Source organism: Lepidochelys kempii, chromosome 9 (assembly GCF_965140265.1).
Source record: "Lepidochelys kempii isolate rLepKem1 chromosome 9, rLepKem1.hap2, whole genome shotgun sequence".
In the NCBI taxonomy this organism is placed as follows: domain Eukaryota; kingdom Metazoa; phylum Chordata; order Testudines; family Cheloniidae; genus Lepidochelys; species Lepidochelys kempii.
In genome coordinates this window covers 17,726,983-17,745,213 of record NC_133264.1, presented here as the reverse complement: position 1 = coordinate 17,745,213, position 18,231 = coordinate 17,726,983, and the positions used below count along the sequence as shown (strand labels likewise).

At 40.0% G+C, this 18,231-nt stretch overlaps 1 protein-coding gene across 12 annotated transcripts in view; it reads left to right on the top strand.

The window, feature by feature from the left end:
* Positions 1-18,231, top strand: part of LOC140917185 (uncharacterized) — a 315,283-nt gene that overhangs the window by 258,634 nt on the left and 38,418 nt on the right. For 7 of the 12 annotated variants that reach the window (XR_012160738.1, XM_073359435.1, XM_073359429.1 and 4 more), the window contains 7 exons: positions 1,651-1,779; positions 6,723-6,851; positions 13,028-13,156; positions 13,244-13,372; positions 14,460-14,588; positions 15,492-15,620; positions 16,886-17,017. Coding sequence is in view for 11 of the 12 variants with exons in the window: in XM_073359435.1 (XP_073215536.1) it covers positions 1,651-1,779; positions 6,723-6,851; positions 13,028-13,156; positions 13,244-13,372; positions 14,460-14,588; positions 15,492-15,620; positions 16,886-17,017 (906 nt within the window). In the remaining variant the exon portion in view is untranslated. Of the gene's footprint in view, positions 1-1,650; positions 1,780-6,722; positions 6,852-13,027; positions 13,157-13,243; positions 13,373-14,459; positions 14,589-15,491; positions 15,621-15,805; positions 17,018-18,231 lie in introns of those variants that run through there. The other 5 variants (XM_073359439.1, XM_073359438.1, XM_073359431.1 and 2 more) reach the window with 5 other exon arrangements.

The following is an 18,231-nucleotide window of genomic DNA, read 5'->3' as shown; positions in this document are numbered from 1 at the left end:
GAGTCTCAACATTCCTCTGTTGCCATCTTTGAAACCCACTGGCAAAGTGTGTCTCATCTCCCTCCAGTGACTGCTCCAGACAGAGGATAACAATCTCTTATTGCTATCAGTTACTCAGTTAGCTCATGTGGCAGAAGTCTATGCTGTAGATCTAAAGGTTCCAACCATGTTGATGATCCATGCAGATGTTAGTATGATTCCACATGATGGAATTCCTGTGGGGGGATTTGTTTGTGCATTGGGTGGTTTCTTTTTTTAAAAAAATAGAAAATTGTACACACACAACTTTTGTACACACAAAATCTCATGTTACCGATGGGGAACCGAGGCACAGAGGTTAAGGTAAAAAGTGTCCACCAATATAGGGGTGCTGTCAAATTTGATTCATTAATGTTTCTTAAGCACTCAGACATTATAGTGATAGGCATCATAGAAAAGCTCATGAGGAAATTAATAATTCGGTAGGGTTTAAATGGTGTGCAGTAAGTAAAGCCTAATGCCACACATTGAGCAATGTGGATAAAACAAAATATTGCATAGCTACTCATTCAGTGTCCATCCAGTATACTGAATGAGGGAGGGGTCCTGTGTAAAAACTGGACATATTCATATAATTAAAACTTCATGATAATGCAGATGCACGAGGGGGCTGAATTAAGGTTGGACAGGCAGCCTTAATTCTGTCACTTCCTAACTTTTGAGAGTTTGACTAGGCAACCTTAGCATTCTTTTAGCATAGTATTTTGCGCATAATATGGATATAGAAACCTCTTGGCCACTGAGACAATTGTTGACAGTTTATTCTCACTATGCCAAGTGTTCCTTATTGGTGCATACATAGCCTGAATCAGCAGGTCTAATCTTTCTCACACTCTACAAGTGTATTTATTGAATCTCTGTGGTGCCCTGAAGAGGCCCTGCCACATTTAGTTGCTCTTGATGTTCTTTGCCAATGTGAATTATCTGCCTCTTCTAGCAAGTTTTTCCTGTAAACACTGAACTACAATAATATATCTTATATTTGTTTTGTAAAACTCCTTAGAAATATGGCAGGACAGTCAACTGGATCGTATGTCCCCAAGTCTAAAGATAAGGAGATGGGACAAGGATGGTCTTCTAGACTTTGTGTTATACAGAATTGCCTGACCTCTTGAGATCCACCTTATCTCCACATGTATCTCACATAGAACTGGGAAGTCTTTCCTCTTTTTAGTCTATTCACCTTTTTCTTCACAGCTCCTTTTAATAACATAACAACTGGTTTATGTGAATTCACATTCATTAACTCTCTAGTCTTGTGGTTTTGGATTATAGGCTCAGCTGCATTTCCCTATGTTGTAATCTGTACAACAGTATAATATGTGCAAAATACTAATCAGGGTCCATACACCCCAAATTGTAGGACATGCACAATAATGGGACTCGTGTGTGGATTTCCCCATGCACTGCTTTTCAGTTTTAACCTTTAATGGGACACAGGCTCCCAAGTATAATTTCAAATTGACAGTATAACTAAAAAGGGCACCAACTAAAAGTTTTCCCATGTACAGAATTTCCAGAAGGCAAGAGCTGGAGTTTGCTGTTTGCCAGACAGTTGTGTAAAGAAATGGGAACTGCTTTTTATAAAACCCACCTTTTTTCCGTTTTTAGCTTGTCCAGATGGATTTTTTGGAGTTGACTGCCACCAGGTGTGTGAATGCAAGAATGCAGCTCACTGTGACCACATCATAGGAACATGCCAATGCCTCCCTGGCTGGGTGGGAGCCAAGTGTGACCAACGTACGTATAACAGCAATGATCCCAGCAAAGCTGTGGCAAAGCTCACAAAAGTCCATCTTCCTAACTCTAAAAATTGCTCCTTATTAGGCCTAGAAGAACCTAGTAAGTTAGATAGGTAAGTCATACTTCTTTCCAGAGATGCCATAAATGGAAACAATTTTTTTGGTTGGCATGCAAATATTCTGTTATTTCCTTTTACTGCCATTACAATACATCAAACACTGTAAGTGTTTCACAGTACGTCCCATTTGTTTTTAGATAGCACAGTTGTGTCCTGTAATATGTTAACCGAACTTTTCATTTCTATTAAGTGTTAAACGGCAAAATGTTACTCCCATGTTTCTGCTGAGTCTTATCATATTGCCAATTATAAGATTACAAAAGTACACTGTGGAAAAAAATCAAAGCAGAGATTGTTTTGCTATTAGGGTGGAGTGTGTGTGTGTGCGGGGGGGGGCTTTATCATTAATTTTTAGAAATGTCATTTGCAAAAAAGGTAAGTTCCTGGAATTTCACAAACAAGAATAAACTGTCCCACTTAACAATGTAGCTTCTGTGGTGGTTGCTTTGTTTCTGTTTTGAATAGACATTATTGCTGGATCCTCTAATAAATCTGCCAGCAAATCTGATGGAAAGTCATTCTTTTCCTTATCTTCATAGCATCATTTGCAGGCATCACTGAGCCTTGTTGTTTGAAAAAATCAGTGATGGTGTTTTCTTTTCCAAATTAATTTTTTATTTAAGCTTTAATCCTTCAAACACTGAGGATGAATCCTGACCCCAGTGACTTCAACTGAGCCAGGATTTCACCCTGAAAGTACAGTATAATCATCCTCTGCAGACAGCTCAGAACAATTTATACTCATCCATAGCAGCATCGCACAATAAATCGATTCTTATTGTTTGTGGAGGCCTGTACAGGGGTCCTTTGATCCACAAATGTCATGATTCTCTCAGCTAGAAGTTTATAGTTTATTTAATACACTTATTTGACAAACACCTCCATTTTGTCACCCTCCTGCAAACTCCAACCACCTTAATGACCAAACCTGACTGCAACCTTTCCAGACATGCACCCTGATTTGACCACCCCTATTCCAGCTCAACCCCCACAGTGGCCTGCTGTCATGGGACATGCAACAACCAAACACTCTTGCTACCTCTACCTACCTTACCATATCCCATCTCTTTCCTTCAATTCCCTCTGTACACACAAGCTCACACATCCTCCCTTCTATCTAAAGATCCTCTCCCACAACCTCCCCCATCCCTGTTTGGACAAGTCCCCTGACTTCAGGGACAATGTTGTTGAACCTTTCTGCTGTCCTCCCACCTACTTTCCAAACAATCCGTCAGTGCCTCCACCCAGTTACTTTTCCTCCTACAAACACCTGGACCAGCTATTCCACCTTCAGTTTAATGTATTAAAATTCTTCATGTCAATGGTAATCTCTCTTACTACCCTGTTTATAGGTTAATCAACAGGCTTTGTGAAATATAGTGCCATTGAAATATGTCTGTGCTGTTTGGGAGCAGAGGTGTTGCTGAGTGGGTGTGTTGCTTGTTTCTTGGTTGCAGTCCATGTACACTGCCCTTCAAAAGATCCACAAAGTGAACAATCCGTCAGCTTCGCTCTTGACTGCTCTGTAAACTGTATTAAAAATGGGAAGCTTTGTTCCTACACATTTTATTAAATTCAATTAAGAAATGAGGCCCTTTGTCATAGGCCTCACATGTCCCCCTTCATCTTCGTAGCAAAGTCTACTGGGATTACGTAAGAAAGCAACCATTTATTCTCTTGCACTGGAACCATTAAAGCTTTATGCTGCCCTTGATTTATCCCTTGTGCTAGTTAAGACACCAAAGGCTTCAAGACTCCTTTTGCCTGCAAAAGAGTAAGGTCAAATAACAATGCAAAGGGGTGACCTGTTTCTTTCTTAGCTAAACAATGTATCATCATCTAGTAATGCCGTGTACTGTGTGGATGACTTTGCAGGTTTGGCCAAAGGTTGCTAATAATAATAACAATAATAATAAACAGTGCATTTTTCCAGGTCATCTAACCACAGATATGATTATATTTATATCAGGGCTGCTGTTGAGAGCCTTGGTAATGGGGAAGAGGGCTAAAGTTTGGAGGAACCTAACTAAGACAGAAATAGAGTTGATCTAAGACTTAGCAGTATTAAGAGCTGCTGGCCTTGGGAAGTCCCAGTGTGCAGATGAGAAAGCTTTCAGAATTATTGACAAGACAGGATGCAACCTATCTGAAGAGAACATGTAAACAAGGAAGGTTAAATAAATGAGTCTGACTTGTTCTTTCTCTCTGCCAAGAGTAGTGGCCTGCAAGTCAGTTTGAAATCTGTGCTTGCTTTGTGTCAAACACCAGCAACATTTACCAGCATTGATCATGACTAAAGTTCACTTATTTCCAGAAGTTTAACTTAAGATGCCAAGTTCCCTGAGGAATGAAGTGGCTGATTCAACTGAGGGACCTTTCCGGTAGCTCTAGAAGTTGCTAATATCGGTAACTCAAGCATTGATTAATCCTGCCTTCTGCCCATACACAGTGTGGTAGGGGGAAAAGCCATGGGAAGCTTCTGCCCCACACAGCTCTGCACAAGCAGAATGGCAAGATCCGTCCTACAGGCCAGGACACTTTGAGTGCATGTCTGGTGAGTGCACCTGCACAGCTTCCACAAAGGATGTGGGATGGTTAGCTAGGCACGTCCAATCAGCTCTAGTGCACATGCTGCCATCAACAGCAAGCACTGCACAGTGCTTCGGGCCAGAGGAGCAATAAGCAAATTGTTAAGCTATCCTGCTCTGGATCTACAAGCTGGCTTTTGCACTGGGTGTGCAGCCAGCTCCATTCTACCCCCAGGTACGGGTGAGATATTGTCCACCTGTAAATCTTTTAAAACAATGGCACCTATCGAAGAGGAAGAAACCGTTTTAAGATTTGGATCCATTGTACTGTTTGTCCTACTGCTCCAAACAGTATAATTCAAGCCTTGCAGAGAGTACTCTGACCCCTGCTTTGCTGGGGGCATTCACACATGCCTCTTTGCCTTTGTTCTGTGTTGCGTATTTGTGCTGGCATTTCCTGGAATCTGCTAGCGCTCACAGCTGGGGGAGCAGCATTTGTTTTCAAGTAATGAGAGGTGCAGAAGGATGCTGAAAAATAATTCTGGCATCATGGGATTTTAATTGATTTTTTACCTAGCCACCTAATGTAGTTTATAAACTAGTATCTTTACACTCCTCATCAAAAAAAGAGGAAGAAGAATTCAATTCACTCTGCTCCATCAGTAGAGAAACCTGCAAACATAGCTTGATAATTTCACTTGCTGTTTCAGTCTTCTAACATTGTAAATCCCCTGCTAAGCAGTATGCCCCAAAGATGAACCAAGAAGGCTTGTATACTCCTAACAAGAGACAAGAATGTTTAATTTTCCTCACCAAGAGTTCCTGCTTTTGTTTTGGAATTTCTAATTCACTGATAAATCCCATCTGTCTCCTAGTAGGCATAACAAGAGATTTGTATGCACGTGATGTAAACTTCTGGTGAGATACACTCTCAGGGTTAATCTACGCTAAATCGGGGACTTAGTAACACCCTTTTACAGCATAATGCTGATTTGTATTGTGGCCACAATTTAAATCTATCTCCATAATCAAGGTAAAGCTCATTCAGATGGTCTGAGTCTTCAATATAGAGTTTAACAACATTATAACCAGGTCCCTGGGCTTGGCTACAGTAGTGATACAGATGGGACCTAACTGATTTAAAAAAAAATATGTTGAAAAGGTGCTACAAGTGAAATGTCATCCATGTAAATCACACTGGGACACTGAAAAGCCCAGACAAGAAGCTACAGGTTATGAATAGGCCAAATGCTGTCAACCACATTCACAACTGAAGTGGGGAAAATTCCATTCTTCTGTTCTATCTCTCATGGATGAGTCCTTCATGCAATACTACATCTTGCTCCCCAAAAGGGCTAGGGATTTTGATGAAAGGTCAAAGTGTGGGCCCAGTCCCATGAGGTGCTATGTGCCAAAGTTAATGGGAGCAAAGGACACATGGCATTTCACAGGATCAGACCTGTTTATTTGCTCTTGGGAAGAATGCCGATGATGTTTATTATCTGTGGGAAAACAAGTGTGACACAATAGAATTAAAGCCTCCATTAAGACCAAGACAACAAGTATCTTATTCTTTTATCTTGGCTATCTATAAGGACAATCCTGTTTTTCTTCCTTAACTACCTTGAGTGATACTTTAGAAAGCAAAGTGACAGTATACTCCATTTACTGCCATTTAAAGACAGAGCCATGACAATGAAGACAGCAGAAATCTTGTAATGCCATTTTGTCCATGGGAGGCAACACCAGTAGAGAACAAAATGGAGCTGAAGCATGGATAAACTTGTGAGATACAGGGTTAAGTTTTCACCTGGGAGCCAGCTGCTTACCCAATGTGATGGAAATATCACTGCTTTCTTACCAAAGAATAAGGCTTCGGGCGAGCTAAAGCATCGAACTGTGAAAAATGAACAATGAAAACAATGAAGTTGTCAGTTCTCTTACCAGGCTGCAAATAAATAACCAACCTGTCAAGCTGCCTGTTCTGCTGGACCATTAGTTTAAGACAAAGACATTCCAAGGTACAGGAGAATGACAGGTGATATATCACCCGCGTGATTTGAGTCTTTGATAAAAATCTGTTCAGAATGCGTTGATATGTATCTTTAAGCCCACATTATTTAGTGTCAGGCCTGATTAATATATGAACTTATGTATAGGTATGATATGAACAGTGTTTCATGAGAAGCCAATTTCTTACTGATTTCTCTTGAATTGGGTTATGTCTGAATTTTGCTCTGTATGATGCCTCCTTTGATGTGTTGTAACTGCATTTTATGGTACTCTCTTTGCAGCCTGCCAGGGTGACAGTTACGGGGAAGGCTGCAGTCATGCTTGTAATTGTCACAATGGAGCGCGCTGTGATCATGTAACTGGGATGTGTATTTGCGCAGCAGGATGGAGAGGAGCTACCTGCCAGCAAGGTGCAGTGAGAACTTAACTTCTGTTGCAAGAAGATGACAGAAGGGGAAAACAAAACTTCTTACTTAGGGATTTTCATTAGTATTTCAATTGCCGGCTTTGTACATTGCTTTATCAAATGGCTTTTAATCAAAAGAAGATAATAGAAATATTATCACAACCCACTGGCTGATGTCTGCCCAGTTGGTAATGGACTTAGCCACACAAACTCTATTTGTGGAAGTTCTGTATGTTTTTTGCAGAATATCTTAAAGTTAATTTCCAGTATAGATATTCAGTGTAACCTACCTTAAGCAAAGGGACAGACAGATATTGGTCTTTTAGAAACTGATTTATGCTTACAGCAATACATACAGGTGATTGCTGAATAAGGGTGGTCTTTGGTACAGGCTTTACTGTATGTTAATTAAACATATGTACAAATGGGCCACACAGTCTATAAAAATAATGTTCTAATTGAGGGACAGAACCATTTTAAGTTCAGGGTGTCCTATATCTACTAATATTTATTAAGTGTGTGGGCAGCTAGGAGAAGTCCGCACATAAATTATTATACAGTATTTTTATTTATTATTTATATTATCATAGTACTTAGGCCTGGACCGGGACCTCATTGTCTAAGGTACCATACAAGCACAAAACAGTAGAAGCTGAAACTCCCAGGAGTACAAAGTGAAGGGGTACAGTAGAGAGTTCCAGAGAATAGCTGATTTGACTAAGAGGGATAAAATGTCCCAGAATGTAGTAAGACAGAAAACCTGCCATCTTTGAAAATTAAAATGAAATAAAAAATAATCCAGGCAACATCAAATATTTATCCACTTTACCCCCTTTGGACCTATTTCAATTTAAAAACAGAAGGTTTGGATTGTCTAGATAAGTGATCCAGAACCAGCAATGTAGCCCTGTGCTCTCATCCCAATGTAGCAGTTATCCTCCTACAAATCGCTAGTTTGTGGTTGCTCTATACACCATAAGCTAAATCTAGGATTGAATGTCATCACTGGGAGCTTCGCCAGTCACTTTGGAATTGCTAATTGAACAAATCTGCAGTAAAATGGTAGCTATTTGTATTTTAGGGAAGTCTGAAAGCCCCTTTTAAAATCTAAGGACAAAAGGACTTTCCACATGCTTATGATTTCCATGGGGGAGGGGAGTATAGACACACAAGTCCTCCCCTTATACTGATGGGTACAGTATTGGCTGAAATGTGAAGTTTCTCTTAAGGAAATAGCTTCAAATAGTAGAGGGTTTTTGGTTGATTTTGTTTTGTTTTAATTAACTGTAAATCAACTACTTTTTCAGTCAGAAGGACCCTAAATCAAACTACATATTTTCAGACACAAACAGTTCCTTTCTATTATGGTGCATTGTGGATTCTTCTGTGTGTTTGGTTTCTCTGATAATTTGATCATCAGGAGAGGCGGGGGGGGGAGGAAAGGGAATGTTGGGTATGTGTCCTCCTCTAGTGACTGTTCCATTTTGTGGCCTAGAACCTACTACTGCTAGCAATTTATGGAGTTGTCACTTTAGCACTTAAAGTACAAGCCTCTGCCCTTTGAGCTAAAGTTCCCAAGTTCTAGTTCCAGTACCCATAGTGGGGAATTCATTATTTGAATTTCTTTAAATTAAAAATAGGCAAGCTATAAAATATCATCAGCCTGCTGTGGATAGAAAGATGTAATAATTATAAAATTGTGTATCGTACAAAGTTAACCATTAAAAAGTGGAACCAGTACATAGCCTATTTGTTGAGAAAGCTGTGAAGAATCAAGCTCTTGCTATCATAGGTGAGGATGGGAAAGACTAGAGATCATTGTTTTGGGATACAATTAAGCACTTTCTTCACTTATCACTAAACAAATTTCATTGTGTAAACCCTTTGAGTGCTGTCCTCAAAGTGGCCTGTGGCTATGACACTATATTAATAAACTTCAGCTATTACTAAATGTCAACTATTGCTGTCCACTATGTTCTGAAGGGGTCTGATTCTGCTCCCAACCAGTTTTACATTAATGTAATTCTATTGGTTGCAACAGAGTTACTCCTGATTTACTCCAGTGTAAATCAGAGTGGAGTCAGGCTCTGTAGGTCAGATCCAAACCTGATTTACATCACTTGCACAATCAGTCAGATTGGTGCAAGACAAGGTAGAGTTAAGTTCTATGTATTTAACTTGCACTATCCTACTTCGAATGCATTGCTTTCCTGTACCGTAAATAGTTTCCTTGCTTTAGTTTGTTAGCTGTTTTGTATTCTGAATGTTGCACAAAATTCCTAATTGAATTGACATTTACCATATACATTGTAGGGGGAAGGAATATAGGGTATTATAACTGTCAACATTAGTAAAATTTCTGCACAGATATAGTCCGTATAGACATGGCTTCTTATTCTTGTAGTTTGTGTGCATTTTTAATAAGAGTTTTCTGCTGTTGAGGAGGATGAAAGTCTCAGGGAAGGAGGACATCCAACTGGAGCAGAGGGAAATGATCCCATAGTTGGGACCCTCCTTCAAGATGATGATGTGGTATCCTCTAGCACGGAGGATACCTCTCCGGGGGAGGGAATTCCAGTTATTAGGAAGAGACAGGTATTAGTAATGGGTGATTTGATCATTAGAAGCATAGATAGCTGGGTTTGCGATGACTTGCCTGCCTGGTGCGAAGGTGGCGGATCTCTCGAGACATCTAGATAGACTTATGTGTAATGCTGGGGAGGAGCCGGTGGTCGTGGTACATGTAGGTACCAACGACATAGGGAAGGATAGAAGGGAGCTCCTGGAGGCCAAATTTAGGCTGCCAGGTAAGAGATTGAAGTCCAGGACCTCCATGGTAGCATTCTCTGAAATGCTTCCAGTTCCAGTTAGACAGGCAGAACTGCAGGGTCTCAATGCATTGATGAGACAATGGTGGTATAGGGAGGAAGGGTTTAGATTTTTTAAGAACTGGGGAAACCTTTGGGAAAGGGGGAGCCTATACAGGAAGGATGGGCTCCACCTAAACCAAAATGGAACTAGATTACTGGCACTTAAAAAGGTCATAGAGCAGTTTTTAAACTAAGGGCAGGGGGAAAGCCGACAGGTGCAGAGGAGCATGTGGTTTGAACAGAGACATCCCTTAGGGGAGGATCTATTAATGGAGGTTCTCTATGTCCTGGTAAGGAGGAGAGGATGGAAGATAATAAAATAAATGTAGGATTTGATGAGAAACAGTCAAAAGAAAAAAAAGTCCCATTCAATTACATCATGTAATGGCAGACAGCTAAAAAGTGACAAGTTTTTAAAGTGCTTATATACCAATGCTAGAAGTCTAAATAATAAGATGGGTGAACTAGAGTGCCTCGTATTAAATGAAGATATTGATATAATAGCCATAACAAAAACTTGGTGGAATGAGGATAGTCAATGGGACACAGTAATACCAGGGTACAAAAATACAGAACAGGTCGTGCTGGTGTGGGAGTGGCACTATAAAAGAAAGTGTAGAATCAAAAATTTTAAATGAACCAAACTGTACCATAGAATCTCTATGGATAGTAATTTCATGCTCAAATAAGACTATAGCAGTAGGGTATATGACCGACCACCTGACCAGGATGGTGATAGTGACTGTGAAATGCTCAGGGAAATTAGAGAGGCTATTAAAATAAAAAACTCAATAATAATGGGGGATTTCAACTATCCCCGTATTGTCTGGGTACATGTCACCTCAGGACGGGATGCAGAGATAAAGTTCTTCTTGGAGCAGCTAGTTCTGGAACCCATAAGAGGAGAGACAGTTCTTGATTTAGTCCTAAGTGGAGCACAGGATCTGGTCCAAGAGGTGAATATAGCTGGACCGCTTGGTAATATAGACCATAATACAATTTAATTGAACATCCCTGTGGCGGGGAAAACACCACAGCAGCCCAACACTGTAGCATTAAATTTCAGAAAAGGGACCTACACAAAAATGAGGAGGTTAATTAACAAGCTGCATGGAAACTTTTTTAAGATGCCATAATAGAGGCTCAACTCAAATTAAAAAACATAGTAAGAGAACCAAAAAAGAGACACTGTGGCTAAACAACAAAGTAAAAGAAGCAGTGAGAGGCAAAAAGGCATGTTTTAAAAAGTGAAAGTTAAATCCTAGTGAGGAAAATAGAAAGGAGCATAAACTCTGGCAAATGAAGTGTAAAAATATAATTAGGAAGGCCAAAAAAGAATTTGAAGAACAGCTAGCCAAATACTTAAAAAGTAATAGCAAAAAAACATTAAGTACATCAGAAGCAGGAAGCCTGCTGAACAGTCAGTGGGGCTTCTGGACGATCGAGATGCTAAAGGAGCACTCAAGGATGGTAAGGCCATTGCGGAGAAACTAAATGAATTTTTTGCATCGGTCTCCATGGCTGAGGATGTGAGTGAGATTTACAAACCTGAGCCATTCTTTTTAAGTGATAAATCTGAAGAACAGTCCCAGATTGAGGTATCATTAGAGGAGGATTCGGAACAAATTGATAAACTAAACAGTAATAACTCACCAGGACCAGATGGTATTCACTCAATAGTTCTGAAGGAACTCAAATGTGAAATTGTAGAACTACTAACTGTAGTCTGTAACCTATCATTTAAATCAGCTTCTGTACCAAATGATTGGAGGATAGCTAATGTGACACCAATTTTTAAAAAGGGCTCCAGAGGTGATCCTGGCAGTTACAGGCTGGTAAGCCTGACTTCAGTACCGGGCAAACTGGATGAAACTATAGTAAAGAACAAAATTGTCAGACACATCAATGAACATAATTTGTTAAGGAAGAGTCAACATGGTTTTTGTAATGGGTAATCATGCCTCACCAATCTGCTAGAATTCTTTGAGGGGGTCAACAAGCCTGTGGACAAAGGGGATCCAGTAGATATAGTGTATTTAGATTTTCAGAAAGCCTTTGACAGGGTCCCTCACCAAAGGCTCTTAAGCAAAGTAAGCTGCCAGGAGATAAGAGGGAAGGTCCTCTCATGGATTGGTGACTGGTTAAAAGATAGGAAACAAAGGGTAGGAATAAATGGCCAGCATTCAGAATGGAGAAAGGTAAATAATGGTATCCCCCAGGGGTCTGTATTGGGACCAGTCCTATTCAACATATTCATAAATGATCTGGAAAAAGGGGTAAACAGTGAGGTGGCAAAATTTGCTGATGATACAAAACTACTCAAGATAGTTAAGTCCCAAGCAGACTGCAAAGAGCTACAAAAGGATCTCTCAAAACTGGGTGACTGGGCAACAAATGGCAGATGAAATTCAATGTTGATAAATGCAAAGTAATGCACAGTGGAAAACATAATTCCAACTATACATATAAAATGATGGGGTCTAAATTAGCTATTACCACTTAAGAAAGAGATCTTGGAGTCATTGTGGATAGTTCTCTGAAAATATCCACTCAATGTGCAGTGGCAGTCAAAAAAGCAAACAGAATGTTGGAATCATTAAGAAAGGGATAGATAGACAGAAAATATCATACTGCCTCTATATAATCCATAGTACACCCACATCTTGAATTCTGTGTCCAGATGTGGTCGCCCCATCTCAAAAAAGATATATTGGAATTTGAAAAGGTTCAGAAAAGGGCAACAAAAATTATTAGGGGTATGGAACGGCTTCTGTATGAGGAGAGATTAATAAGACTGGAACTTTTCAGCTTGGAAAAGAGATGACTAAGGGGGGAATAGGATTGAGGTCTATAAAATCATAACTGATGTGGAGAAAGTAAATAAGGAAGTGTATTTACTCCTCATAACATAAGAACTAAGGTCACCAAATGAAATTAATAGGCAGCAGATTTAAAACAAACAAAAGGAAGTATTTCTTCACACAATGCATACTCAACCTGTGAAACTCTTTGCCAGAGGATGTTTTGAAGGCCAAGATTATAACAGGGTTCAAAAAAGAACTGGATAAATTCGTGGAGGATAGGTCCATCAACGGTTTATTAGCTAGGATGGGCAGGGATGGTGTCCCTAGCCTCTGTTTGCCAGAAGCTGGGAGTGGGAGTCAGAGAATGGATCACTTGATGATTACCTGTTCTGTTCATTCCCTCGGGGGCACATGGCATTGGCCACTGTCGGAAGAGAGGATACTGGGCTAGATGGACTTTTGGTCTGACCCAGTATGGCCATTCTTATGTTAAATTTTGTTTACAGCTTGTCCTTCTGGTTTATATGGCATGAACTGTTTACAGCACTGCATGTGTCGCAATCAGGCTGTATGTGATCAGGTAACTGGACAATGCATTTGTCCCAAAGGCTGGACTGGAATAGCCTGTGAACTTGGTGAGTTCCGTCATGTTCTCCATTTGCTTTGACTGGACCTTTCATTCACTTATGATTCTGATAAAATTCTGCCCTGATTGATTTCAGAGTGTGAGGATGGGAAGTATGGAGAGAGCTGTGAGCAGAACTGTAGCTGTGGCAATGGTGGAATTTGTGACCGACATTCAGGGAAATGCAACTGCCATCCAGGATGGATTGGGGACCAGTGCAATGTTGGTAGGAAGGCTAATTTCTTTGATTTGACTGATTGTAAATTTCGACTCTATAAAAAGCATCTTATTAATTAATGTTTCCTGTATTTTTATTAATCATTCTATAGCTGTGGCTGCCCATTTCAACTCCCAAGGGTCTCTCTCTCACTTGCATTGACTCCTTTGTCTGGAACTTTAGCTCTTTCTCCCTCCAGGACATTGAGTCACTTTCTGTCCTTCAATTTGATCTTAATACTTTTCATTCTGAAGAGCACTAGAGATAGCTAGTGGCTAGAAAGGAAGAATGGTGCAGTGGTTAAGGTGCTAGCTTAGGATTGGGAGACCTGAATTCAATTCCCTGTCCTGCCACAGATTCCCTGTATGACCTTAGGCAAGTCACTTAATCTCTCTGCTCAAAAGAAAAATGGGACACTTCCCTATCTCACTGGGGTGATATGAGGATAAATATATTAAAGCCTGTGAGGTGCTCAGATACTATAATAATGTGGGGCATATAAGTACCTTAGCAAAACAGAATTTAGGACTAAGTGTCCAGAAACTTGGGATCTGTTTCAAGTTGTGCCACTGACTTGCTGTCTGATCTTGGCAAAGTCACAAGTGGACTGTTTTTTCTACCCGTGCTGAGAATCCACAAGTTTCATTTGTCAGTGAAAGTCATAGGAATCTTTGAAATACTGGCCTTTCACTTCCTCAGGCCTCAGTTTCCCATTAGCAACCTTGTAAAGTCCTTTGAGATGATAAGTATTGTCTAGGCACAATTTACTATCATTATTAACACAGTATGTTGTTGTTCAGTGTGTATTGTATTGCCATCACTATACAATCCATTGTGATCTTTAGGATTCCAGGTTACTGCCACTTTGCAAACTTTCCTGTGCATAGTCATTAGCATTCAGGACCAAGTATAACAATTGTAAATATGCTAAATATACTCTCATCAGATTATAAATTCAGTGCTTGTATCATCTATTCATCATCCCACTCTCCCAGAAGATAAATATTAGCTTATTTGTCAGTGGCTGATGGCTTTCACATCAGCTTTCTGTAGACCAGGAGGAACCATTATTCTGCTTATCTAATTTTCCTCTCAGCCTGTCCATCTGGATACTTTGGGCAGCAGTGTGAGGAACGGTGTGACTGTGAACACAGCTCTTCCTGCCACCATCAGAGTGGAGTGTGTCACTGTGAAAAAGGATGGCGAGGAAAACGATGCGACAAACGTGAGTTTCTGCTGAGAGTAAAACCAAGACATCTACAGAGTACTGTGTCTGCTCCATTAAGGCCCTGATCCTGCAATAGTATCATTAAGCCCTGGCATGATCCCACTGAAATCAATGAGGGAACTCAGCATTTCACAGAATTAAGCCTTAAGTAGTACTTTTTGGTAGGCTGTGGTAGTTTTCTTCTTCTCCATAGGTCAAACTGGAGTTGCCCGTTAGCAGATTGTCCTCATGATGATGATCAACGTTGTGTCCCTTCAATTTCTTTCATGTCAATTGCTGTCAGTCTCTAGTCCTTTCAGACCTGTACCTTTCATGACACATGCAGTTTTTCATTAAAATAAAATAAATTTTTAAATGTCACATTGAAAAATTTCTCTAGTGTCCCCAGAGAAAATGACAAAATTCGGACACCAGGTGCTGTAAAACCCAAGATTTTTATCTTGCAAAAGCAAGAAGTATTCAAAGTATAATTAAGATCCGACTTGGTGACTTTATATTTTTACTTGTCGTTCTTGATGACAGTGTCACATGAAGTTTTCTTCTGTGCAGCATAAGGAGGTTTACATTAAAGGGAAAGGTCATGGGTGAAATCCTGGCCCCCTTGAAGTCAATGGGGTTCTTGTCATTGATTTCAAAGGGCCAGGATCTCACTGATTGTGAGTTGGAATTCATCTCCTGCTTCTGGAACTAATGTAACATTTGAACAACAGAAATAAATGGTCATTAATTTATTAATGGGGGAGGTAGTCTTCTTGGAAGCACCAGTATTCTTCATATATATTTGCCGGCTAAAGCATGAAATAATCGGCTTCCCTTGCAGTCAGGGGCTGAACTTGGTCTTTAGCTTCTTCTAAGCCCTTCTGCAATCTGTTCTAATGAAAACTGGTTTGGTTATTCCAGCCTGCTTGCCTGGCTACTATGGCAATTACTGCACCAAACGTTGCAACTGCCCTTCAGGTACCCCTTGTCACCATGTGAATGGAGAGTGTGGCTGCCCTCAAGGATTCACTGGCTATGGCTGTGAAAAAAGTAAGTTGTTATACAAGCATGTGACTAATTGCCCCTTGAAAAAAATCTACAGGGGATTGATTCATTTATTAAATAATTGAACAGCTGATTTAATCAACCTCTGAAGGAGTAAGGACTGCTAGAACATTGCATTAATAAAAGTGGACTACAGCTTGAAAGCTGAATATAGATTTTTCTGCTTGCAGATTGCAAGAGCAAGCAGGGGGACAAAATTCAACAAAGCTGGCCCAGGGAAGTGTCCAGTCCACCTGAGGATTCTGTCCCTCCAGAGGGCAGGCAGTATTTCCACCTCTGCCGTCCATTGGTGTTCTTTGGGAGAACAGCTTCTGTTCTTGGCTGCCGGAGCACCAGAAAATTGTATTTTTATTATCATTATTATTTATTATTGTCAGTGGCAAGAACCACATCCATTCTGGGGTTATCTTTAAAGACAAACTGGATTTATTTTGTGCTCCAAGCTCTATGATTCCTATTTTGCTTTTCCTTAATGCAAAATTTCAGAAACCTGTTGTCTGAGCATAAATTTTACTATTAAAAAGATCTGATTATTGAAATTTTAATCCGATCCCTATCTGATCTGTGAGACTCTAAGCTTTTGGGGCAGGGACTGCCTGTTTCTTGTGTGTGTGTACAGTGTGTAACACAATGGGCTGTTAACCCCAATCAGTGGCACTAGGTGCTAAGTAATAAAAATAATGATAAATAACTATAAGAACCACCACAGCTTTATTCAAGTTGCTTTTGCTGTACCAATTTATGTCACCTGAGAATTTGGCCTGATATTTCTACGAAGGTGCTCAGATGGTGTGGTGCGCACTAATATAAGAACCTAGATCTAAACAGTCAGAAAAATGTAGGCAGCATGGCTGACAAGTGACAAAATGCAACATGTACAAATGTTTGTGCTAAAGCAACCTTGAAAGTTTAAACTATTTACACAAGGGAAAATGTCTTTATCCATACATGTGGTCCCTCTTGAGTTATACTATTATTTTAGTCGATTTTACCTGACATCACACTATGATTTTCTTTAGTGACAAGAAAATTGCAGCTGGCCCTTGGCAGTTGGGCATAAATTGACTGCACAAAACAAAATCAAACAGCAAAGTAATCCCCAAGTAAATTTAATAAAACCAGAGTCCCAGAGGGCAGCATACTTCTGTAGGCAGTAGTTTTATTTAATAAATTTTAGCCTGCTCTTTGTTTGAGTGCTATATTTACCAAGACAAATTTAATTCATTGGTTTACATTTCCTCTTCCCTCAGCTTGTCCAGCAGGCACATATGGTAAGAACTGTAACCAACTGTGTCAGTGTTCTGCAGAAAATGAGGAATGTCACCCAGCAACAGGCAAATGTACCTGCCTACCGGGTTATTATGGAATCCACTGTGACCTTAGTATGTATAATTCTTGCTTCATTCCAATTTTTTTGAAAAGTAGTTGACAGGAAGCCTAATTCTTTGGGGCCAGATTCTGACACACCTATTCATATTTAGTAATACCTGCAGCCTGGAATGAGTCTACTCCAGGTATAAAGTCCTTCTCTCTGAGAGTAAGAGGAGTCAAATTTGGCCCTTAATTATTGTAAGGCTTTTTTTTGCTGGGATCAGGAGTTTTTTCTAGAGACAAATGTTTCACAATTTTCTGAAATCATTTTTACACCAGACCCTTCTGTGAAATGTGACATGAATACACATCCACCTCTAACCTGCAGCAACACATGTGTATTGTGTAGCTCTCGCCTCTCAAAATATCGAAGCCAGAGTGCTTCCCGAAAGCTCTGAGTGCTAAACTAAGGACAAATGGTTATTATAAAACAGGCTGCAATTGGCAATATATCTAAAATGATTCATAAAGTCAGTTAAGTTGCACGGTCTTCTGAGGAACAATCAAATTAAACAGATTGTTATGGATTGGAAAAGGGTGACTAGTTTAAAAGACAAAATGCCAATTCGCTGAGCATTCCATCATAAAAAAATATATTCCCAGACCCACATGTCTCAGACTGATATTCTAGACAACAGTAAAGTAGCTTGTGGAGGAATGTGATGACTGATAGGAAACATGCAGTGAAGTGACTAAAAAGGAGACAGTTAATCACTTTTTTGGTTACAGCTTTAATTTTGTTTTTACTCTTCATGGTGTGTAATGTCCTCTTATAAAAAGGAAAATAAAGCATCTTCGCTCTTCAAGCTCAGGTCTTTCTCTCTTTGGAAAACCTTTTTCCCCCCTTTCTCTCTGTTTCTTTGGAATCCTGAATGGCTCCTTTTGGTTTGCTTCCCTTTTTGGCAGCAGTTTCAGTGCTGATGTCAGCAGCCATGTGTGCAAGTCCAGGAACAGTTAAACACTGTGCTTCACTACTAGAGTAGAAACAGATTAGGGGAGCTCATACTGTCATAATGTTATCACGAGTTGTATTTAAAAAGAAATAGAAATGCAGTGTCTGATTCTCCCCCTATTTACATCAGCGGTACACCAGTGTAACTCCACTGTCTTCTGATTTAGACCAGTGTAAATGAGATCAGACTCAGGCCCTTGAAATCTGAAGTACATCCCCCACCAGATTAATAAATGTTCAGATGAAGTAACATTATGGGCCTTAGTTACTTGA